The sequence below is a fragment of the Fundulus heteroclitus genome, chromosome 3, assembly GCF_011125445.2.
Source record: "Fundulus heteroclitus isolate FHET01 chromosome 3, MU-UCD_Fhet_4.1, whole genome shotgun sequence".
Taxonomy (NCBI): Eukaryota; Metazoa; Chordata; class Actinopteri; order Cyprinodontiformes; family Fundulidae; genus Fundulus; species Fundulus heteroclitus.
Genome location: NC_046363.1, coordinates 4,714,831 through 4,740,108, shown reverse-complemented (window position 1 = coordinate 4,740,108; position 25,278 = coordinate 4,714,831). Strand labels below are relative to the sequence as shown.

At 40.5% G+C, this 25,278-nt stretch overlaps 1 protein-coding gene across 1 annotated transcript; it reads left to right on the top strand.

Moving 5' to 3' along the window:
• Window positions 1–215: 215 nt before the first annotated feature.
• Window positions 216–24,451, top strand: gask1a (golgi associated kinase 1A). The gene is made up of 6 exons (XM_036128997.1): window positions 216–1,085; window positions 3,581–4,012; window positions 5,784–5,810; window positions 15,137–15,259; window positions 20,074–20,177; window positions 23,648–24,451. The coding sequence occupies exons 1-6, from the start codon at window positions 630–632 to the stop codon at window positions 23,850–23,852; spliced, it is 1,347 nt and encodes a 448-aa protein (XP_035984890.1). The 5' UTR covers window positions 216–629; the 3' UTR covers window positions 23,853–24,451.
• Window positions 24,452–25,278: the final 827 nt, after the last annotated feature.

Sequence of the window (25,278 nt, the reverse complement as noted above, 5' to 3'; positions counted from 1 at the left end):
GATGGATTCTTCTCCTTTCTCCCCTCTTACTCCTCTTCCTCATGGTTATTTTGATGGCGGTCACTCTGCCTCTCCCTCTGCCGCCTGCTCACATTGACCGGCGGTCATCCCGGGGCCTGAGCTCTGCAGAGGAATTCAAACCCAGGTCCAGGGTTGTAGAGCCCGCTGCGGTTGGCGGCTTCCAGCAGCCGAATCCTCACATCCGCACCAGGACATGGAGACACGGCTCTGGGAAAGAGACATCCACACGCTCAGCGCTACGTCAGCATGCTGGTAGAGATGTTAAAAACAGAGTAAAAGCCAGAGGTGATGCTGACATTCACAAAAAGAAACAAAGAAGCCAAGGCATCGCTTCCAGAAGAAGAGGGACGGCTGACATATTCCTGGAAGCAAGTCATCAGCGCTCTCCCCTTTCTGACCTTACAGGGAACAACACAGAGCTGCAGCAGAGAAGTGAGCCAAGCAGCCACGCTGCTGGGGTGAAGCACACTGTACAGAAACACGAGCGTGACAAAGGAGCTGTTCCCACAGGAGAACGCAAGCCTTCTCCAGCACACGCCATAAAAAAAGGGAGGAGATCTGCACGCACAGAGGCAGGCAGACACTTGAACCAGGCTGCAGACAGACAAATGAAAGGCAGCCAAACAAGTGCAAAGCAAAACCAACATCACAGGACTTTGGGACGACACAAAAGCCCAAAGCCTCCTGGGAAAGCTGTCAGTGTGGGGAAGGAGGAAAAAGCCTCAAGTGATCTGACAAAGGACCATCATTTTTCCAAAGATGCTCCTGAAGTCAAGGAGCATCCTGTGTCACCGGACGGCAGAAAGGCGCCGTCCCAACTCGAAGCCACCTCTCGTAAGGATGATGACAGGAACTGGTGTCAGAGCTTTGGAGAGCACGACTTTTCAGACGATGACCAAAGAAGGGTCAGGGTAGGCGGAGACCTGCAGCATCTTCCCTGGCTCAGCAGGGATGACATAGAGAAGATGCAGCTCCTGACTGGTGGGGAAGTTGTCAGTAAGACCAGGGTGCCTGCACATGGACAGGTCCTCCAGGTGGCATTAGATCCTCCTTCACACCACCAGGTATTTCTCAATCTTTTTGGTATCACATTGAGGGGAACAGAGTGTAGCTCACCCCAAAATCTACTTTTTTTTTGCAGATAAACTGTATAAACCGGGCGTACTTTGATGTTGCCGTGCATTTGCATGTGAACTTGTTTAGTTCTGCCATATTTGTCTCAAAACCGTCTTAGTGCTGCCCTCTTTGGGTTGAACGGCGGCTATAGCAATTTTGGTTTTTGGTTCAAATGAAACATGCTTTCATCACAATAGTCCTGCGTTTGGGGGGGGGGGGGTAAAAAAATCTATCTTACAGATACCCTGTGTGAAAAAGTGAATTAGTATTTATTCACGTTATCTTTGTTTGATATTAACATGTGTTTGATATGAAACGTTATTCCCGTAGAGAAAAGCACAGAAGAAATGTGTGAGTGGGGAAATACTGTTATATTGCACTCTACATGGTTTGTCACTATACGTTAGGCTTTTTTGCAGTTCTGAAAAGCGAGTTATGATGTACTAAACGGGATGTTTGAGCTGATATCTAAACATGTAAAATGGAACGTGTCTGCAGACAGCGCGCTGTCCCTCGTCCTGTTTGGCGCTGCATGTGATGAGCTTGTGTGTGCAGGAGCAGCTGGAACAACAGAACACGCCCTTTTTAACACAGCCTGGCCTGTTGTTTTCATCAGACTTTAATCATGTAGAAACTCTGAGGGCTGAGCTTAAGAAAGCATCAGAGAAGACCCAGGACTCTGGATGATGGAGAGAGATTGTGTATTCTCCAACAGCTTGAGCTGTGCTCTCCCGCTGCTTACTTCTTTTACGAGCGCTTGATGAAACAGAGGTGCTTTAAAGGCAGATGAAAAAGACATCTTCCATGTTTGGAAGCAGCACAATCTGATAAGATCATTAGTATACTGTACGCAGTGCTTGGAGAACCCCTAACTGCATATTGTTCTTGGGGCTTTTTACAGCCATGAGAAAACAAAAGAAATCCAGTTGGACTTCATTCGATTCAGATCTCATTTGAATAGGCCTTTGTGTTCAGTAAACCTCCAATGTGGCTGAAAAGTCTTACAGCTAGCTGTTGTGATGGTTAGTCAGCCCAGTCTGTGGTCACAGCCTGTCTCCAGGCCTGCAACACGTTGGAAAAACCTGGAATTGCTATAATAATGTTAAATATTGTGATGACGCCATCATTTGTGGCTCACCCATATTTTCTCTACCCTTTTTTTAATCACTTGTTAGGAGCTTTCATATCACAGTGTGTCTGTCCTGCCGGCCAGAAATATTACTGGCAGGCAGAGTATCAACACATGGCACTTGGGATATAAGCAAATCCAAATATTGCGTCCAAGCAGTCCATATAATAATAATATTCCACACCCCACCCTTCAGTGAGAAGCCTTAACAAAAGTTGTTTTCTGCTGTGATCCCAGGCTTTCCTTCTTTGGCAAAAGATGCAACACGTTTGGAAAGAGTGTGAGAAGGAGACGAAAAGTGTGTGTTTGGATCCAGAAATAAGTTTATCCAAAATAAAAAATATAGTTTTACCCAAAGTCACGGCAACTGACAGCCTTTCCTGGGCCAAAAATAATCAAGGAAGGGCCCCATGCGTGGTAATCTGTCGCTAGTAGATTAACTACTGTTTAGCTTGAAGGCCTCTTTTCCATATTTTGGACTTTTTAAAATTCCCCTGGTTAGAACAGTGTCCAGATGCCATTAAAAAACCTGTCATAATGTTGAGCATTGGAAATGAATCGAAGTGCAGACAAGAGGTTAGGGAGCTGCATGTTAAGGTGAGAAGTGGTTTATTAATAATGAAACAGCAGAACGTAGAAGCAGGTAGGTGAAACAAGGATCAGAAACACAATAAGGTGGAGACCAGAACAGAATGACTGTGGATGAGCTGGCTGAATAAATAGAGGAGGAGACCGAGGGAAAGGCAGATGGAACAATTAGTGTATGTGAAAGGTGTAATGGTAATTAAGCTGAGGGAGAGAGAGCAAGGACCTGACAGGGAGAGCCAGGAGGAGAGCGGAACCTAGCCTAGCAGGAAACATGCGGAATGAACAGATATGATGACATAAACTCACTGACTGAACTCAGGACAGATAGGCAGGAAAATAAGGAAATAACTTGAGTTTTAGGCCAACGTTTTTCTTCACAAATATGCCTATTTTGAAAAGATAAAATAAAATTCTGGCCCATAATTTGATATTTGAAGAGAACAGTTCTGGGACCCCCCTCTTCCACCATGGGCCAACTGTGTCCCGGTGTTATGCTTTAGAAAAACGTGAGAATTTGTTGATAATTATCTATATCAATCAACATATCTATTTTATCGATATGCTTCTTTTCTATATCGTCCAGCCCTAGGAGAAAATATGCCAACCTGGAATAAATAGATTACAGTTTTGATTGACTACGACATATGACGTCATTATATGAGTGTATGTCTATGTTCTCAGTAGAAACCCAACTAAAGTGTGAATTTATGTGTTGGTCTGTCACAGAACATCCCACAGCTGAAGGATTCACAGCAGCATGGAGCCGGACATAACACTACTCACAGCGAGCGCTGCCAGCGTGGGCTCTGCTCCTTGATCAAACGCCCTGAAGACTGGTTTGAAGTGTTTGCGTTCCACCTGGACAGAGTCCTCGGACTCAACAGAAGCCTGCCAGCGGTTCTCAGAACGTTCCACAATAACATTCTGCCCTATAGATACATTGACGGCAACCCGAGACCTGTGGTTTGGTGGGATCCTGACATTCAGCATCTTGATGACAGAGACAGTGACCAGAACTCCGTGCCTCTAGGCTGGGTCCAGTACCAGAAGCTGTTACGGGCCAGATGTGGGAACCAAACAGGCCTGAGTACAGAGCCGTGTGTGGGAGTTCTGCACGCAGAGTGGGGGCGACTGGCTCTGTTTGACTTCTTATTACAAGTAAGAGAAGAGTCTTCTTTTTTTAGTATTCTTTTTCTTCTTCTGCTAGTTACAGCGCTTTGTAAGAGTATTCATACCTGCTAAACTTTTGCACATTTGGTCGTGTCACAACCACTAACTTTAACGTGTTGTATTGGGATTTTGTGTGACAGACCAACCCAAATCAGTGCATCACTGTGATGGGGAACATAAACAGCACATGGTTCTTAAATCTTTTAGTTAATAATCTGCTAAATGTGGCCTATGTTTACATTCAGCCCCCTTCAGAAGTCACCTCTTTAATGGAGTCCAGTTGTGTGCTGTTCTGTTTCGGGTCTCAGGGGTTTGTTACAGAACATTAGAGAACAGCCAGTGTCATGAAGATCAAGGAACCCTGCGGACAGGCCAGGGAGAACGTTCTGGTGCAGTTTAAAGCAGGGTGGGGTTCTAAAACAATTTCTCAACCTTTGAACAACTCCCAGAGTTCTGTTCAATCAATCATCTGAACATAGGGAGAGGATAGGCCATCTGCAGACTTACCAAGACATGGCAGTGCACCTGAACTGACAGGCTGGGAAAGGGGAGGATTGATCAGAGAAGCAGTCAAGGAGGTTGTGATAACTCTGGAGGAGCTGCAGAGATCCACAGGTCAGGTGGAACAATCTGTCCACAGGGCAACTATTAGACATGCACTGCACACCTCTGACCTTTACGGAAGAGTGGCAGGAAGAAACTCAGTTCTTGTTTGGAGCATTAAAAATGTGAGAAGTTCATGGTGTCTCAGCAGTTTTGCAAAGCGCTGTAATTCACCACATGCACAAATACATTGTTATCTTTGAAAAAACCTGAAAACACCTCATTAAATTGAAGTGTTTTCAGCTTATTGAAGGGTTAACCCAAACTTGGTGATAGGCTGGAGTCCCTCTTGAAACCAGATACTTCATAGTTTACCGTCCTTGTTTTAAATTTTATGTCTCCCGCAGAAGCTCTAAATAAATTTTATATTAAAAATGTTTTTAACATCTGCTGTGCAGTACTAGGTCAGAGCAACAATGGCACACATAAAAAACAGACCAAAAAACAGTAAAAGCTGAATAAAATGTTCTACAAAGTTGTAAAAAAAATGAAACCACAAGAAACCAACTCATGTTGTGTATAAACCCACAGAAAATAAGTGAGTTTTTAAAAACAGCAACAGAAAAAGCAAGTGTGATGTTTAAGGCCAACTTGTTTCATCATTTTGGAACCAAGGTGTCACAATCCTAAGATGTTTGGTCATTTAGTAGTTTTTAGGGTTCTTGGATTGTGCATCTTTCAGCTGAGGGAAAGATCTGAAGGTCCAACACCAGATGGGAAAGCAAACGGCCTTTGGAGAATCTGCTTGTTCTTAAAAGTCCATAAAAGACTGGAACCAACTCGGTACTGAATAAAAAAAATAAATAGGATTATACAAGGAAACAAAATAATGTATTTTAAGAAACCAACTACAATATGATTAACTCTTCTTAAGATGTTTTTTCATCTAGATTAATGATTATGTGTTTTATGATTACCACTGTATGTATGTTTTTAACTGTGGATTATAGATGGTATTTCATCGAAATAATCTTAAATGAACTATTCTCATTCTCTCAGCACGAGCATATTGTTTAGCTTGAATTTTCCTTATTATGTGCCACAGGGACTGCAGATGGAAATTAGCTAAGAAGCTGCAGTATATCTTTTTTTTGCTAGTTATATGTTTTTCTGTACCTTGATCAAATTTACAGAAAAACAATTCTTTGGCACACAGGAAGCCATTGGAGAGAAGACTAAACAGGTGAGATATGCTTGTGTTTGTGTGTACGGGTTAAACACTGAGCAGCAGCACTCTAAACACGTTGAAGGCGTGAAAGAGAGGCCTGACTGATTCCAACAGAAAGTGTGTTGCAAAAGTCTAGTCGAGTTATGATTATAGCATGGATTATTATGTCCGGGTCATATGCTGACAAGTCTAGTTTTATGCAACCTGGTGTGACAGTCGTGTGCTTGTGTAACCAACACTTAATAGAATTGCAGTGATCAGCACATTTGCATAGGACAGCGAGTCAAACCTGATGGTATTTCTAAAGTCCCTTTCAGTCCCATGATCAGCCTTGAGATGCATTTCTTAATAAAAGTAATAAAAAGAAGGAGGAACTGCTCAGCGTCAGTCAGCATGTTTTATGTAAATTGCTCTTACAGTGGGAACACAGACAACACCCTGGACAGTTCAAAACATGATCCTGAAACATGCCTATAAACTCATTGGTCCTGCAGAAATGAATACTAGGATGCAGGGTTTCTATCACGGTAATGGGTTGTGTCATTATGTTATGGCAGATCAGTTCTGGCAAAGTGATCACGGAGTTGACGTTTACAGCTTTACCACATGTATTTCCTACAGAACCAAGATTTTTACCATATTTTTCCAGTCCAGTATGTTCCCGTGACAGACAGAGGCTGAAAGCTCCTCAGGATAAAACAGAGCGACTTAGCTGGAATATGTTCCACTTCACTGTTATCTGCTAAATGTTACTCTCTCTTTTGGATGAATGAATAGGACGTGTCTAAACATGTCGCAGGAAATAAAGTTTACGTTAAAACAGGCTATTTCACCTCTCTGCTACCTTTAACTGTTGTCACCATTACCTGGTAGCGTTCAGGGATGATGCATTCACTGATGAAAAAAAAGATCACTCTGCCAGGCAGTTCTCTCTGCCTCTCCCGATTTCCATCGATGTCCATGCATTTTCAACAGAACAAAGTAGAACCAGATTCCACACACAAGGTGTGACTGACCTGGCCTGCTTTGCATGGAGTTCTTTACGGTTGCACGCCTTCAGACATAGTTATAAGAAAGATGGGTCAAAATGAAACCTAAAATGTTAACTACTGTTGTACCCTAGTTACTGTGAGAAGCAAAGTAGTCACTTTGCTACTTTGTTTGTTGGAACGTGTTGCAGGTTTGAAATGAGGGAGGAACTCTCATACAAACACGATTTGTGTTTGTAGTAGTTTATTATTAGTTCAGTGTGTTCACCACTGTTAGATTCTGCTCGTTGGACCAACCTTTGGAAAACAATCGCGTCTTGCACTCAGCCTTTTACCTCACGTTTTCCTGCCTGTTTACCCTCCGATGCTGATCCTATACCCTACACCCACTCCTAGGCACTCTTCCTCTGACAACAGAAAGACCACATTCTGTTTTTAGCATCATTGCTTCATCATCTACAGTTTAGACAATGACCACTAACCTCTCCTCTTATGTGTTCAGTTAGATCCAAACCAGGAGACCAGAAGACCTACATTATCTCAATTGTCTCTCAATAAACCTGTTAAACTGTTATTCTGTGTACGTAACTGTTGCCTGCACCAGAGTTGTTCATTCAACTAACAGCTCTAGATAGTTATTCTGTGCACACCCCCATGCCATGACACAATACACATTTTATGTCATCATTAAGGTTAATGTAATTATGCTAAATAAGGGTGTTTAACTTTGGCTAAAAGAACATGGTTTTGCCTGCTGTGATGCAGCCCAAGTTATAACGAATCTGTGTGTGTGTGTGTGTGTGTGTGTGTGTGTGTGTGTGTGTGTGTGTGTGTGTGTGTGTGTGTGTGTGTGTGTGTGTGTGTGTGTGTGTGTGTGTGTGTGTGTGTTGGAGTCTCAAGTTTGTTAGGTCATTGTGCTGTGTGTATATCTATTCTGTCATTTACATAAATCTCACAAGAAATTACCCCTTTCTCCCAGCTTTAATGCCTTAACAGTAACTAACCTATGTTTATTTGTGTTTTTCTGTTGAAACTTTAACAAAGCTTTCCACAGTTTGCACACCATGTTCCCAGAACACCAGTAATTCAAGACAGAAACATACAAATAACCTGAAAAGGAAACTAAACATTTAACATACCCTGAACCATTGGCAATCCCTTAATGAGGAACATTAAGCGGGGATGGGGAAGTAAATGTCTGTAAATACACAGCCTATTCAAGGTCTACCCAGCCTCTTGCCCATTGACCATTAGAGATAGGTACCAGCGCCCCGTGACCCAGCAAGGATAAGTAGGTATAGACAATGGATGGATGGATTTTTATGCATTTCTATGTCCTAAATAAAGAGAAAAGCTTGAATGAAAAAAGCAGGTACCTGGAAGCTTAGAATGTAGATAAAAGTAGACTGTGTCCGGTGTATATTTCTGAACTCAGGCATAAGTACATAGTACAACATAAGGTAAACAGGTCAAAAGTTGAGATACCAAAGTCTACATCTCCCATTTTAATTGATAAGTGAATACTTATCTGATAATTTGTCCAGTTAGGAGGGAGAGAGATTGCTGGTTCACTGCAGGGCAAAACACAACAAACAACCATGCACACACAAAGTCATACCTAAGGGCGATTTAGACAGACCAAACAACCTAACATGCCTGTATAGGACTGTGGGAGAAAGCATTTGAAGCGAACCCACCCTTGCAGAGGGGGAACAGGCCAACTCTATCCAGATAGGCATTTGCAGGGAGTTGAACCGAGGACCTTTTTGTTGCAATTTAACATGCTACTGACTGCACCATCATGCAGCCCATGGTTGTCAGAAATTGATAAAATTGTCTTTGTGGTCATTGTACAGCACTTTACAGGAAACAAGTTGCACCAAAGTGATAGTAGTTCAAAAGAAAAAGACAAACACATAGACAAGACATTAATACAATATTTCATTGGTTTAAAAATAAAATGAATGTTAACATTAAAATAGTTAAGCTCTATTTAGTTCAAAAGCCTAGAAGTAGAGATGGGTCTTTAAATGCAACTCAAAAGTCTTGAGGTAATGAGCAGCTCTTATATGTATTAGTAGATTATTCCAGTTTGGGGGCTAACACAGAGAACATGTTTGTGTGCCACATTTTGAAAGTAGGCCACTGGTCTCTGCCAGGGTTATCATATTGGAATAAAGTTGAAATGCTTAGTAGAAGTTATCATACACTGAGAATAGATTCCTTTTTATTCAGTTTTGATGCAGGTATGCTGTCTGGTGTCTCACTTTGTTTTGAAAGTTTTCTTCAGCTCCCCCTGACATGTTGATCTGCAGAGGCATGATGGAGCCTCTGCTTTCACAGCCTGCAGCAGTAATTTGGAGCTGCTTTCTTCTAAGATCGACTGTGTAACTAACACTCATCTACAGTGTGTGTGGGGCTGAATATGAAAAACCCATGAGGCAGATTCTCCCCCTTGCTGCCAGAAGTCAATCCCTGTAAACCGGCCAAACTCTACTAGCCTCCAACTGATCTGCCCTGTTCTTCTGAACACTTGTTCCTACCTGCTCCCTCAGCACCTCCTATGCTCTGATGAAAGGGGAATTATTTTTTGGTTTATGTCCCTCAATGAGTTACATGTATGGTTCACAATTTTTTCTTGTGTTCAGTTCAATTCAGTTTATGTATATAGCCCCAGTTCACAACAAATGTAGTCTAAAGAGACTTTATAGGTAAAAAGTAAAATGCTCTGTTCTTTTTTGTTCTGGCCAGTGGTGGGCCACAAAAAGTTAGCTTTGCAAACCAATATTCCGCAAACAAAAATATTAGCTTCACTGCCATTAAACATGAACAAGGAAATTTGAATAAGCTAATGCTAGCCGTTAATCGATAACCAATGGCTGTCATTCAGTCAATGTTTTTTAGACAAATGTTGCTGCATGCATATGGTGCATGACGAACGTGCACAGGGCTGCATGTAAGAGGGTAGCTGAAAAAGAATAAAAGACTTTTAGATTTTAACTTTTATACCGGCAGTTGACATGAATACTCTATCCCTCTGTGCTCAGGCAGATGCATCTAAAAAAATCGGTGTGTCTTAAAGCTCTTGCGAGAAAAACAAGCCACCAGCTCTATGAAAACAAACAAGCCCAACAGACAATCTACCTTGTAAACAGTATAAATTAAAAAGCCCAAAGTTACTTATAATAGGCGGATATGGCAACACTAATGGAAGCATGAAACACAGTGTGAGCGTTTGTGGAGGTTCCTTTTCCCTTCTGCAATCAGACTCTTCTTTTAAAAAACATGCATTAAAAAATGATGACCTTCTGGGCTACTTGTTGTTTTAACATAAGTTATATCAACATTATGTTTAATGTGCGCTATTTATGAAACGAAAAACATGAAAAAAAATCGGTTTCATCATTGCTGTGTAGAAAAATGTTTTCCTACCCATAACATGCTCGTTGAATGTCCCTCAAGGACTGCCATAGTGTAGGCAGTAAACAAGTGCCAGGCCGGTATTTTGTATAGAAGGGTTTGAAAAACAAAAGAGTCTCACAGAGCCACACGGCAACCGAAAAGCCCAGCTCTGACCCCAGTCTCCTTCCGGCGTGGTGCCAGTAGCACACCCAGAAAGCTCAGTTACACTACAACTTACAGGGTTAGGGTCACATAGCAGCGCACTGTTTACAGAAAAGAAAAATTAAAAACACAAATACCAGCATCTCTGTTTTTGAGCGATGGGAGGTGACCACATAAAGACCACATTATAACAAGAAGAAGGAAAGTAAGAAGAAAACAGCACAGCTATTAATTTATTTATTTTATTTTGTTGTTGAAGCAGGACTGCTACTGTTGTGTGGAGAAATCTCTGTGGATGTGTATTGTGTGGTGAGAGCAAGGAAAGTGACGTAAACAGCGAATGAATATCTTGAATATTGTTATCGTACTTAAGGGTATCAAAACCCAATAAAGTAGATGCTAAGCATTCTGCAAACAGTTTCTGAATTTCGCAATAACGATAATGCGATGAACAAAGAGTTAGCTCTGCAATTAACTGTTTGCAAAATAGCACTGTGCCCACCACTGGTTCTGACTTAGCATTATTTTTTTAGTACTTTGCAGATCCTTCAATTGATCTTCTGCAATAATGGGTCATTTCAAGATAAGATAAGAAATACCTTTACTGTACTACAATGGGGAAATTTGGGCATGACAGCGGCAAGAACACGTAGACAGTGTTTTACACTAGATTAGCAACAAAAAACAAGCTAATTTAAAATTAAGTTCTGAATCAAAGAAGACTGAACTTATCAGAAAGGCAGAGAAGAAAATATTGTGCCCAAAAAGAAAAATGCTTTATCAACCCCAAAGGAACTGATTCTGAACTCTTTGAAGTTAATTTGAAAATATGTTTACTTTACTGTGAGACGAAAAAAATGTCGAGCAAGAACAGATACCATAGATAAATGTTATAACATGTCTCCAACACTGCAAGGGACTCTCTGAATGCAGTTGGTTGCCTAGCAACATGAGAGCAATGGCAAGGCATAGGAAAGGGTGTCACTGAGTTCACATAGCATGTACCCCCTAGCAAAAGCTGTAACTGCTATCAATACACACATGCTTATGACTTAGATCAAAGCTGGATAATTAATTAATTAATATGACTCATTCAGAAATATTTGGACAACTTTCTGCAATGACTTGTGGTCATTGGGATGAATAGAGCACCTTTAAAAGTGTGTGTGTGTGTGTGTGGGGGGTCTCTGTCTTGCTTACAACACAGAGAAATTTAGATATTTGTTAAGAACACTGTAAAAACCATAGAACATGGTGATTGTAGGATTTTGGTGTGTGGTTGTTTTGATGCCAGTGGAACTGGTGAACAATATTTACCTCCAATGTATCAACAGCTGGATAGTGTAAACTTCATTCTGGCACCTGAGTACGTCTTCTACAACTGTATGTTCTCTTTATGTTATGCATGCCGTAGAACAGGGACTTCAATTCCAGTCCTTGAGGTCAGGTGTTCTGCAACTTTTATATGTGTCTGTGTTTCAACAAACCTGAGTCATATAATCAAGTCATTGGCAGGACTCTGATTAACTTGATTGCATACTCAGGAGGTAATTCTGCCACTTGATTCAGGTGTGTTGGACCGGGGGACACGTCTAAATGTTCCGGGACAACGGACTGGTGTTGAAGACCCCTACTCCTGAGAATATGCAGAGTGGAGTAACTTTTTCAGTGGATTTCTGTGGCTGGATAGTAAAAAAAAGAGGTGTATGTTTTCAAAACCACCATTTCATTTCATAAACTTAAAATATATCAAAACAATAAATTGCCACATTGAGGGAAATTGTTGAAGCTTTATGTTATGACATCTACACTGTAATGTGGAGCTTAAGCGGGATTTCAGTCTGAAGAAACTCTATTGCCTACCTCCCATCCAATCAGAGACTCACCCGCCTTCGTCGCAAGCCTATCAGCTTTGAACTGGTTCTCCTCAAAGCCAATCAGCATCCTGGGTTCATCTTAAAAGAACTCCACATCCTCGTCTCGGCCTTCTGCACAGCGGGCAAGCGGTGGCTGCGCCGTGTCTGGTTTGGACTCTGATGACTGGATTCAACCCACCTCCATCCCCTTCTTCACCATCGTAGCAAGCTCCGCCTGTCTTTCCTACGGTCCTCCTTCAACCTCGTCCCTATCAGAGTGTAATTCCTCCGGACTCTTACGGATTTCCCAGTCACTCCTTTGAACGGTCCGGCAGAGGACTGCCATGTTGAGCCTGGTTCTGCCAGAGGTTTCTTCCCAAAGGGGAGATTTTCCTCTCTATAGTCGCTTCATGCTTGCTCATCATGAACAGTTCATGACATCTAGCTCAAATAGATCATCAAATGGACTGAACAAACTTCGTCTATCTCCACTCCACCACCAGTTTCAGGCCTGGGGGAAAACATCCCTATTCTCATACACCTGCTTATGCATATTAAAGTATAATTCAGCGTGAATGTTTCCTGCCAAGGTCTGAGCACCAAAGTCTTAAAGTATTGTATCAATAAAATTATTCTAATTGCCTTTTCTATCCATGTGAGTTTTTCAGATTGAAGTTGCATTATGTTGATCAATGTAGTTTTATGATAAGGAATGGAAACTGTCAGCTTCGGACACACACCAAGACAAACGGTTTATGCAATGTTTTGATGTAGATACAGAGAGAACCAGGATCTGATTGTTATCACAGATCCTTAAATACTGGGTAATAATACATTTTAGATTCAATATGGGGTGTTCTGGCTCAGATTGGCCGAGAGCAGATCTCTCTGGGGGTCTCACCAGTTTTTACTACCCCTGTGGGTAACGTTTTCTGGGGTTTTCCCGCCCACACTGAACCTCTCTTGCTTCGGCTACAGGTTTTGTAAGTTTGAGGGTGGTGGATGGTTATCCATTGAAGTTGTGAGTGGAGGAACGAGTATGAGGGTTGTCAGGGTGGGGAGAGAGTAGACGGATTTGGCCTTAATTAGTATACAGGTTTAGCTTACCTAGTCTAATAAATTAAAATAATGTGCGCGTAGGAACCTAAACCAGGCCTAGCTCAATTATTTAATCCAAATTGTAGATAAACGCTAAACCTTTGATCTTGTGTGTTCAAACTCTATAAAGCATTCATGTTGATCATTACTAAAAGTTCCAGCACTGCCCGGTTCCAACAACGGAACCTTTTGGGGTCCCACATTATGAGTTTACTGAAATGGTTCCTTTGTGTTTTGTTCACATAGTCATGTGATGGGTCAACTTGTTTTGTGTGATCACACAGATCTCTCTGTGATCAAAAGGGTGGAGTGTTAATGCAGTATTATTCTGAATTCACCATGGCCTCGCGCAGTCGGACATAGAGGGCCAGGAGACATGATGTCTGTGTATGAGATCCACTGTTTGCTGATTGCAAGGTCAATGCTTGTGTGTTACTATGCAGAATACTGATGGTCTAGGACAGACTGGCTCTGTTTTGCCTAACTGCGGGCCTGCTGTGAGGTATTTAGAAGGGAAGCTAGAATGAAGACAGGCAGAGACAGGGCAGACGCAGATTGCAGCGGGACCGTGGGGTGCGATTACTTTCCATCTATGTGATCTCCGCTCTGTTTCTCAATAAAAATGCTGGAACTTCATCACCGCCGTCTCCTTATTCAGTAACTCTGAGAACTCAGTTATTATTGTTTAGAATTCCATCCACAGATACCTAAAAAATTGCCAACTTCTAGGATAAAGGATGAAGATCAGAAGTGAAAATGAAGGTAAAAAAGTTTAAATTACTTGAATTAATATTGTGACTGGAGTAGCCTCTGTGGATTCAATTTACAGTCTGTTCTATGCTGTTGTACTGACTCTGACTGCCCCACATAATGTCTCCCCATGATGCTCGCTGGGGTTGAGCGGCTCTGTAAGTCAATATTAGTACCGTCTTCACAAGTCTGCTGGAGTAAATTCAGGATGATTGGGGTGCAGTGTGGGAGTGAAAACTGGCAGCAAAGTCAGAAGAAACAGCAGAGGGGCTTTACCACATAGAGATCTGCCTTCCTTTACTCATGTGCACCATAGTAGTGTGACCCATGCCTTGCACAAATCTGCTGATGCACACAAAACTCTCATATTAAATATTGACAAGAATCTTTAGAAAGAGTTAATCAGTGCAGTCCCAGCTGAAAGTACTTCTAATCAGGGTTGCCTCTACGTCTCACTCCATCATTCTCACTCTTTAACACCACTGATGAAACCACATGGCTCTGAGTCAAACAACCAGGTCATTAGCACTTGACTGAATGCTGAGGAGCTAATTCACCCATGTAATTTAGGTGTGTTGGACCAGGGACACATCTAAAAGTTGTTGGACCTTGAGAACTGGAGTTTACACCCCGGTTTTAAATTGAGGGAAAAAGTGTAGCTGCTGGGGTTTGAGTTAATCTGTTTCAAGTGCAGTAATGTTTAGTGTCAGTAAAGGCCAAACTGAACTTGTTTATTTATGCTTTGAGCCAACTATTACGTTAAAACATGTTTGTCGGCATCTTTAGAATGGCTACATGTTAATTTTTAAGCACTATTCACCAACATTGCTGACTGGTGTGTATGTGGTATTCTCTGTGTGTGATCTTTACTCACTTTGTCATTGTAATTTTTAAGGCATGCCTGTTCAAGCTAAGGTGAAGAAGTTGAGCAGCTCAGCACTTTCTCTTACTGAAAAGTGCTATATAACTTGCCTTGCCAGTAGAAAATTGATCTGTGTTTCTGCCCCCAATGTGTTTAAAAACAATTTTCTTTCATTTTGGCCACACTATAGATCTGTCTTGTGGTCATTTACCTTGTTTGCAGGTGAACGACCGTCTGGACAGGAACTGCTGTGGGTTTACACCTGATCCAACAGAACTCTGTGTGGAGAACCAGCTGCACAGCAAATGTGGCAACAGCAAGGACCTGCAACTGGTTCATATTCTGGTGAGTACAGCATTAATACATCTGTGTTTCACTCGTACAGTTTGAAAGTGAAATGATTTTTCCTGCTGTGGTCAGATCATCAATGGAAATGGGAATGTTGAAATATAAAATGTTAAAATGGATTTAACCAGTATGTAGCCTGTGTAGAATTAAAAAACACCCTAGATTTAAATATTTTGTATTCTTTTTGTCCTGGTATAAGGGGACAAAAAGTAAAAGTAAAAGCGCTACTCTTGTCAGTTGTACCGCTGCAATGGCTGCCTATACTTTCAGTTTTATTCATATTTACAATATTTCAGTATAAGCCTCAGACTAATGCCGAAGGTCAAAAATCCATGGCCAGATATTTTTCAAGATTTAGTGCTAGAGTGGATCTATTAATTACTTCAAGTTGTCCATGTCCTAAAGCAGTGCTAAACAATCATGCCACCATGTCATACTGTTGGCAAGATATTCTGGTTCCTGAATGCTGTGTTTATTCTTCACCACGGGACACAGAAAAGTAAAGGATTTTCTCATCATTCTACAGAAGATTCTTCAAAGAAGAGTTAGGGGTCATCAAAATCTCTGGTAAATATGAGAGGGATCTGTGGTTCTGATCTTGGAAGTTTTCCATGTAGACCAGTTTTGCCCAGTCTCTTTTTCTTTTTTTTTTACCTTTTCATTTTATTGTTTTTTTTAAGTAAAGGATTAAAAATAAAGCAAAGTGACAACATGACACGATTATGTGTCATTTTACCAACAAATCAATAAGAAATCCTGAGAAGACAGTAGGATTCGCCTCTCTGGCATCCTTGGGCTTTTTGCAGGATGACTGCTCCAAGAGAGAGGCCATAGTTTATGCACCCAAACAGTCAATGTGGGGTCTACTCTTATATGTCCATATGTAGCCATAGACATTATAAAGACGATGGAATTACTCCATCTTTCAGTTGGACAATCTGACCTCTCCTATTAAAATCATCCTCTTTAAAATACTCACTCCAGAGCATCGATGAATCACTCTAAGTGAAACCCACTCTGCTTAAAGAGACTTCCCATTTCTTCCCCACATTTTCATCTTTGGGAAACCTTCAAAACAAAAATAGGAGATTTGGGATTGTATACACAAAAAAATATTCAAAGGAATCTTATTTTCTTATACATATACTCGTTTGTATTTAACCATTATTTGACCAGGAAAGTCCCATTGCGATGAAGAATCTCCTTTTCAAGGGAATCCTGGACTTGTTTTGTACTTTATGTCTCAGCTTTGAATTTCTTACAACCTTACTTCAACAACCACTCTGCATGAAGGTTTCTAAAATCGTGAGTCAGCTTTGAAAACTATTGCTGTCAGATGTTTTACTATCTGTATATTGTGCAGTATATGCAACATCAGAGGTATTGTGTATTTGATATGGCGAAAAAAACAGTATCTGAAAATAATTTGATAGTAAATGTTATAACAGCAATATTTCGTTTACCTCCACAGTAGCATTATTTTTATCAGTTCATTTAAAAAATATTAGGGGATAACTGAAATTTTACATAAATAAAAAAATCTTAGTTATCCTGTGAAAAGTTATCCCCGATCCTTGACATCAACAATCCGTCGATTTGAACAATAATTTCCTGCACAAATGGGGGCCACAATTCCTGCAACTCGGCAGCATATGCGGAGTCTAGTCTACTTTATATGTTTATCTCACTGATCTCTATTTATTTACTGGATTGCTGATTTGCCCGAAAAACTGAAGTCACTGGCCATCTTGCTGCTCCCTACTCTCACAGAACCCCATAGGATTTGGTTGCAACAACAAGCAGTTTTCTGGCTGTGTGAAAACGTTTCACAGGTAATTCTACAGTCAGTGGATGTACTAACACTATCAACTACTAGGAAGTTATGTGCTGAAATATTTTGCACGTTATTTACACACACACATATATTATATATATATATATATATATATATATATATATATATATATATATATATATATATATATATATATATATATATATATATATATATATATACACATTTGTATATTATACTATTAGTATTATTATTATGCAGAAATGTGTGTGCATACACACGCTGTATATGTAATGTATACATGTACACTTGAGTGTGTATTTTGCAAATGTATGTGATTTTTCTAGTTTAGAAACTGAAGCTCTTTGGAGTGCTTAAATTGGTTAATTAATGTAACTCTATTGTAAATCTATGTCAGATTTAAAGGCTAATAAACAGACACAGCATAAAAGTATATGGCATTTGACATTTTAAAAGACTTAAACCCCCCAACCCACCCGAACATGTGAAAATCATCGTTGTTTGATGCTGTACCGCACATATTCCCTAGTTACTGGGGGGGAATAGGGAGTACCAATATGGCGGCGGGTGGCTTCAAAGCGACTTGTTCTTTTTTTTTTTTTTTTTTTTTTTTTTAGTGGGAGAGTAAAAGAAAAACAAGAAGAGAAAAAAAGAGAAAGAAGAGGTGAAAGAAAGAAGAGATAAAAGGAAGAGAATGATAAAACGTCCTCTGTCTGCTCCATCACCTGGAAAGAGACACAAAAAGAACAGCACAACCAACAGACATAAAGCAACAGATACAATCGTGTAACACCTTGATACCATTGCTAAATCATATGTATTATTATTTAAGCTGACATGTGTAATGTGATACCTAAAAAAGAAAGTAAAAGAAAGTAAATAAATAAATTATAGCCTTCCCCCCCCCCTCCCCCGAGGAAAGAGGAGAGACGACCCCGTGGGCTCCACCGGCAGCCGGCCGCGCTGAAGTGGTCCTGGCCATGGGCCCTGGGGGCCAGAGGCCCCAGGGGCGCCCCGCCCTCGCGGCAGGGGCCCCGGCCGCCCCCCGGGGGGCCAGGCCCCGCGAAGCCACCGCCGGTCTCTTTTTCTTATTGCTCAGTCATGAAGTCGGACTTTAACTGAGGCAGTGAGGCCTGCAGAACTCTGGGTTTTTCTCTGGCCTCCTGGGTGACATCTTCAAGGATTTTAGATAGACTGGCAATAAGGTTTATCTTTTTGCAATTGGCAGATGTTTTTTTATATATAAAATGGCTTACAAATGATGATGCAATGGTACAGTAAATATCAAATCCTTCAATGAATTAAGCAGAAGGAAGACCATTAGTTAGGTTCTGTCAAAGGTGACGGTTTAGAAATTCTATGTAGGAAAAAAGGGAAGTGCAGAAAGCAATACTGTTGTAGAGGGGGTATGAAAGTACAGTGCAGGTGCTCAGGTAGAAGCTGCTCTCAGAAGTTTTTCCATCTTATAGAGCCCTGTTCTGGTAGCACTTGATAGGTCCCTTCATCATTACCAAAAATACGGATGAAAAGAGTACGGAATGTCTTGAGCATGTTGTATGCACTGCTGGCTGACAACCCCTTGATGACTGCAGTGACTGGGCATAACATAAGAGTGGATGGGAGCCATTCTATCAAACACTTTGTTGATTGTCATCAGTGATTTGAATTTGATGAGCGTGGCTAGGGGGTAGCCAATGGAGCTCACGCAGCAGAGAGGTGATGTGTAACTTTTTTTTGATCGGACCATCTGCAGAGGTTTCACAGCACAGGGTGAGCTATGTGTGGGTCCTCCTGCACTGCCATGTTTATTTTGGTTTGACTGTGGGCTCAGCAGCTCTTGCTTTCGTCACACCGGATGTCCCGCCTCAAACCTCCGTACTGCAACGTGATTTGACCGAACTGTGTTTGGTTCTGACACAAACGGGCTAAGCCGGAGCGGTACAAGATGGATTCTCATGTGTTTGTGAACACACAAGCCAAGGTTAGTTTTTGCCATCCTCCTCCTGAAGTAGCTGTTGTCCACTGAGTTGATCTGTCAGTAAAGGCTTCCACTTATTTGGCTTGGATTCTGACCAGTATGTCTTCCACAAATCTGTACCAGTGGCCAGGTGATGCTCAGTGCTCTGGCTTCAGATAGCTCCATATAAAGGGTGCAACTGAGGATGCCCTGGTTCTAAAGCCCAGTTGCCTTCTATTAAAGCACTTAGGAATGATGTCCAGAATTGCTCAAAAGCTACGCCAGTATGTATGGAAGGAGTATACTACCAGCATAGCCCTGACAATTGATACACCACTATGGTACTGGTGGTGTCAAGATCAAAGATACAATTTTTTTTAGAGAGATCTCAGCTTCAAAACTTTTTTCCCCCTTTGTTGGTCATATGTTGATTGATGAGCCCACTGAAAGACTTAACAGCTGGATTAGTTCAAAAACCTACCATGGTATTTCTACAAGTCATGAGAATCACCTGTTGGCATGTTGCTGGAAAACAACTCTGTTGAAGATTGGTTACAGGTCTGAGCCACGTACCTGCAGTGTGCAGCTGCAATGTCATAAAAGGTTTTCTAATGTATCTAATTTGAGAGAGATATCCACCAATCTTATAACACTTAAAAAGCTGATTGTGATACTGTTCATTTTAACTTTCCTATCTTTTGATGTTAACTGTAGAACTAAAGAGATCACAATTACACAAATAGATTTTTGTGTGACAAGCTTAGTTGCCTCCACGGTGAAGGTGGGTGGGACAAGATTTTTGCTTTCAAATTTCTATGTTACGCCTGGTGGTTTAAAAAGGTATATAAAAAAAATTTAATATTTTGTACATTTGGCTGACTGCAGGGAGGTTTTTTGATCTAAAAGTTGGGAACCAGCTGCTGCCTTTGTGCAATTGGTACCTATGTTATATATTTATATAACATCCCAATTCTACATCTTTGCACAGTGAACACTGTCAGCTGTTTAACTGATGTTTTACTGTGTCTGTATGCTCAGGTGAGGAAGACCAATCCTTCCAGACTTGTGTTCATAGATAACTCGGGCAGACCACAGCAATCCAGTGACAACCTCAACTTCAGGCTGCTTGAAGGCATCGATGAGTGAGTGCACAGTGCAGCTGCTGAATATTGTTCTTTTTTTCTTCTCTCATTTCTAATAATTCTCATAACTGTCTGTGTTTGACACTGTCACGGCTGAATTTCCCTACTGCGGGACAATAAAGGAATTCTTATGTAGAAATCTCTAGTTCAGATCAGTAATCCAACAAAACACATCGAACACACCTCCGATATCCTTTTTAGACTTGGACATACGTATGTTCCTAACAGAGCACTTCGTTCTCAGACTGCAGGTCTACTGGTGGTTCCTAGAGTCTCTAAAAGTAGAATGGGAGGCAGATATTTTACTTATCAGGTTCCTGTGGAACCAACTCCGTTGTAGTCTGTGAGGCAGACACCCTGTATACTTTTAAAACGAGGCATAAAACTTTCCTTTTAGACAAACTTATAGTTAGAGTGGCTTAGGCTATCCTGAGCTATCTAGATACAATCTACATTTTCCTACTGCTCTCCGATTTTGCATTATTTGCTGTTATAACTTTTATCTTGATATTCTCTTCATACTAGCTGCAACGCTGATGGGAACTAATATATTAAAAAAAAAACATTTAACCATTCATCTTTTTGTTGAGCAGCTTTAGAATCAACACCACCAAAATGCCCACTGAGGTCTGAGTTTGTGTTTGTTCTTACTGTTGTTTGGGTTTTAAAATCAGTTCTAAAAGGAACTAGTCATCTTGGACTCATGAAATGGAGAGGAGCAGGACACAAACAACTGAAGGATTGAAAAAACAAATAGTTTTACGTTAATGAAATCCAGAAATTACAAAAACACAAGTCCCGAGGAAATCCAAATTAACTAATCATCAGAGGTACACAGGGAAACAAGCAGGTGGGAAAAACAGGAGCTGACTGACTTCAAGCAGGAGAGTTGATCACTGAACAAGAATTGGTGGTTGATTAGAAACTGGGTGGAGCTGTGAGAGAAGACCACGTGTTTTTCTGCCTGATTTTACCATCGATTACAACAAACATTTAAAGCAGTTGCAAACTCTACAAACTCACAGCCTCAATTAAATGTTACAAACTCCCAAAATGAGTATAATAAAGAATACAGTCAGCAATATCCAAATCATATTCACTTCTCCATTAAAGGCAACATATTTTAAATTGCGTCTCTTTGTTTTCATGGGAGAGGGTAACAGAAATGACCCGTCTAACATCTGAGAATATCTTCCATTACTGCCACCTATTGGTTTGTTTGGTCCATTGAATGGTCGCCCTCACCAGAGTTTCCATGAGCGTTGACGCCTTCACTTGGCCTGATGAATGTTGTAGACTTTGATCCTCAGTCTTTCAGTTGTAAAATGAAATCAGTCCATTAGTGTGAAAACGGAGTCTTTTAAAATCTGTGATGAATGTAAAAGTCATGCAATGTGTCCACAGCTTAACTGAAGTTGAACTGAGAAAATAAAATAAATAAGACAAAGGGAACAAAGGAAAGAGAATATGAATAAATATGAAATACTAAAGCACAAAACAACAGCAAAATGCATTGAAAAACTAAAGATTGAGGCGATCATGGAAAGAAAATGGTGACAAATCCTGATATTAAAAACGCCAAACCATATCCCACGCCATTGGTCACATAGGCTGAACTACATTACCTTATACACTGAATTCCTTCAAAGCCTCATGCTAATTCCTCTCCATGTTTTTTTTCCCCCAGAAGCATAGAATAAGTAATTTTAATCTGTCTGTAATCTAAAGATTGGCTCAAATGTATAAAAGGACAAAGCCAAAAACCTACAGTAATACTAAATAACTGAGATTACTGGGATTGCCTGCTTGTGTAAAGCTGTTGAATTTGGCAAAACAACCAACATAAAATGCAGAAAAAGGTGGAATAAAAACCAAACTGAACAGAGGAGCAGTGCCTCTGTCTGGGAGGAGAATAGAGGACTGTTGAAAGGTAAATTGGTCCACAGACTTTGAAGCACATTGCCACGGATCAGTGTATTTTTCTCTGCTTTTACACACCAGCCTGGAAAGTGAGAAGTGCCCCATGCAGCAATCAATAGCAAGGAGATGGCATCATACAAGCAACTTCTCAATAACCATTTAGGCCACTGGCATCATCATGTACAACACAGAAAATACTTTCTCACCTCTTTTACAATGTTCCTCTGTGTATATGGCCTTTACATTATTGTACTTCTAGAGTGTGTTTGTGAATACATTTCTGCAACTTTTTCCAATTCTTCTAAAATTTTTATTATTGAGAGCAATAACAATCTAAAAATTCCACTGTACCAGATTGTTTAGACATTTCTCCACTTATCATTCTTGATTATTTTTCTCATTTATCCACAATAGATTTACGTTACTGGAGAATGAAATTCCCTCTATGGGAATGATACATTTTATCTTCTCCACATATTGATAATTAAATAAAGTTAATGTGCTAATTTCCATCACACAGGTGGTGAATCAGCCAATCAGCTCCCTCTGTTTCCACCACCTTCTATGCATAAACACTCTTAGGCTCATTTAAAGTCCTCATTACTCCTAAAAGTGTATCACTCTAGGTGCTCTCTTAAGGTCTAAGGTCCTTTGTGAATCAGTTTTGTCCTACAGAGGTAGAATTACAAGAAAAATATTAGAATTCTAAGATTTGTCCTAATTATGTCATTAAAAAGTACTTTTAGTCTGAGGATTTTTTGTGAATATGGGTGCAAGCTTTTAACAGAAAACTAAAGACTGTTAAAAAAAATAATAGGCATTTATTTAAAAAGCCATGTTCCCACAAAATATTTCTATGGCAATTTTACAAGATTATTTTTATTTCCAAAGGACCCAGGTGGAACCCAAAATAAGGGGAATATAACACCAAAAATTGTCCACAAAGGGAAAATGATCTAATACGATCTTTTCTGTTTTTGTTTTGCTTTTATTTGTGAGTTTGCATCCAATTTCTTTTATATTATCATTTTAATTCTTCAGTGACCCATACTTAGCTTTTCTTAAAGGTTTTATACAAGCCGCAAAAGCAAATGGTTTAATAGGTGGAATAAGCAGTTATATAAAACAGTTCCAGAGGGGGTTTACAAGTTTAAAATAGAAAAACAAAGTTATGGCCCATTAGTTATATGTATATATATATATATATATATATATATATATATATATATATATATATATATATATATATATATGTGTGTGTGTGTGTGTGTGTGTGTGTGTACCCCGGGAGTTTACATGTCTTTTACTCAACAACTCCATAAAGCAATTTAATATATCGGTCAAAATTATACTTTTAATTATTTCTGATAAACACAACAAAGTTCATGAGAACCTCCTCACAGTTCAGTGAGACCCAGACAGGAGAGCCTAAAACAAACTCAGGTACAAATAGAAACTGCTCCCTGTGAGGAATCCACATTAATCCTAGTATGGAGCTGCAGTGAAAGCACTACAACACATTACATTCACTGTCTGTTGTCTCTGTCCAGGTTTCCAGAGAAAGCTATCTCAGTGCTCCAGTCTGGCTGTCTGGAACATCTTCTCCTGCGCTCCCTCTACACAGACAAAGAATTCTGGGATAGCTATGGAGGACACACCGGTCTCAGGCCTCTTGTCCACTTGGTGGAGAAAAGGGGGCACTATCTCCTCCAGCACATTAGGGACAAGCGGCTGCTCCTCAGGAGGGACCTGTGACTCAGCTGGACTGACTAAACGGAAATGGGAAAATGAAGCCATGGCAGGATGATTTGATGGCATATCCTCAGTGTGACCTAAGGTTGATCACTGGGGAAAAATATTGACTCTGAAAGCCCAGAGGTCTGGGAAACTGACTCGAGGCGGGTCCTTCAATAGAACATTGCATTCAGCTCACAGATGTCACAGTTTTTGCATTTATTTATTTATTTATTTGAAGACTGGAGGGAGTCAGTGGCTGGCTTTGGATGTCTGTTTCTATGAGATAAGCTTTTAATCGAAGGATTACAAATAACGGTCAGAAAATAGCTTCTGCGCCAGATCCTGGCAGCCTTTCCAAGAAGACGGGCCAAATGTGAACGTATTTTTTGCCTCTTATTTTTTCAAAGTGCCTGTCCCCACATGGTGTTAAGATGCACAGCAGTGCACAAAGCAAAAGATGAAAAAAAAATTCTAAGTGAACATGGCTGAAATTCATGTGTCGCTGGAGAAGGAGAGATGTGGTGCTATTTTGTGTGTGAGTGACACGCTTCCAAAGGTGAGCTGTCACACCGCTTTGTTGTTATAAAAATAAATTCAAAACAAACATTTTAAGTGCAGCCCTGGTAATTTTATGCTGTTACTTAGCGACCTTAGCGAACTCACAAACACTAAATTCAAACTCAACCCTTTATTCAACCAACTTTTTTATCAAAACTATAAGTTTATAAAAAAGAAAAAAAGAACACAACGTCTCTCTGAACTTCTTGAAGGGGGCGGAGCTTGGTGACAGAGCGCACCTGGGTCTGTGTTTGATTGGTTGAGAGGATGTAATGACTGTAATATTAACCTACATGTCTAGAATGCAGAAGGAAGGAGAACTTTTTATTGATCCTTTTTTTTCTATCAGCGATATACATCGAATCGATAGACAGGGTCCGAAATTAACACTCGCCAGTCGCCAAATGCGAGTAAATTTCCTGTTTGGCGAGTGAATTTCAGAGGGCTAGCTGCCACATGGCGAATAAATGTTTGTACCAAATAACATAAAAATAACAAAACCCATCTGGGCTGCGGATGATCCGTTCACAGCTCTGTCCATCCAGAGCTTAGTCTAGACCCGCCTTCTACGGAGCTGGTTCAGCTTCTTTCACATTCAGAACCAGTCATGGCTGCACGCTAGATCAGAAAACAGATCTGCTAAACAGATGCAGTCTAAAACGCCAATTAGTCTGTGTTGGAGCCGTTTGCATCTCTTTTGTTTTTCTGAATTTATTATGAACACATTTGCATTCTAATTCTACTGATTTATTTTTGTATCTTTAGTTGGAAACATGTTTATGTTTTCATTCTGATGTGCCAATTTGCTGCTCTTCCTGTATGGTGGGCGTGACGTTGACAAGCTGATCGATTGACGTAATATAGGTGCCGTCACCTACCGGACAGG

Excerpts from the sequence above, each read along its gene's own strand:
- gask1a (XM_036128997.1), top strand. The coding sequence starts at position 630 with ATGAAAGGCAGCCAAACAAGTGCAAAGCAAAACCAACATCACAGGACT. Across the intron at positions 5,811-15,136 it reads TTGGAGAGAAGACTAAACAG|GTGAACGACCGTCTGGACAG; the intron begins GTGAGATATGCT and ends CCTTGTTTGCAG. Across the intron at positions 20,178-23,647 it reads CTGCTTGAAGGCATCGATGA|GTTTCCAGAGAAAGCTATCT; the intron begins GTGAGTGCACAG and ends GTCTCTGTCCAG.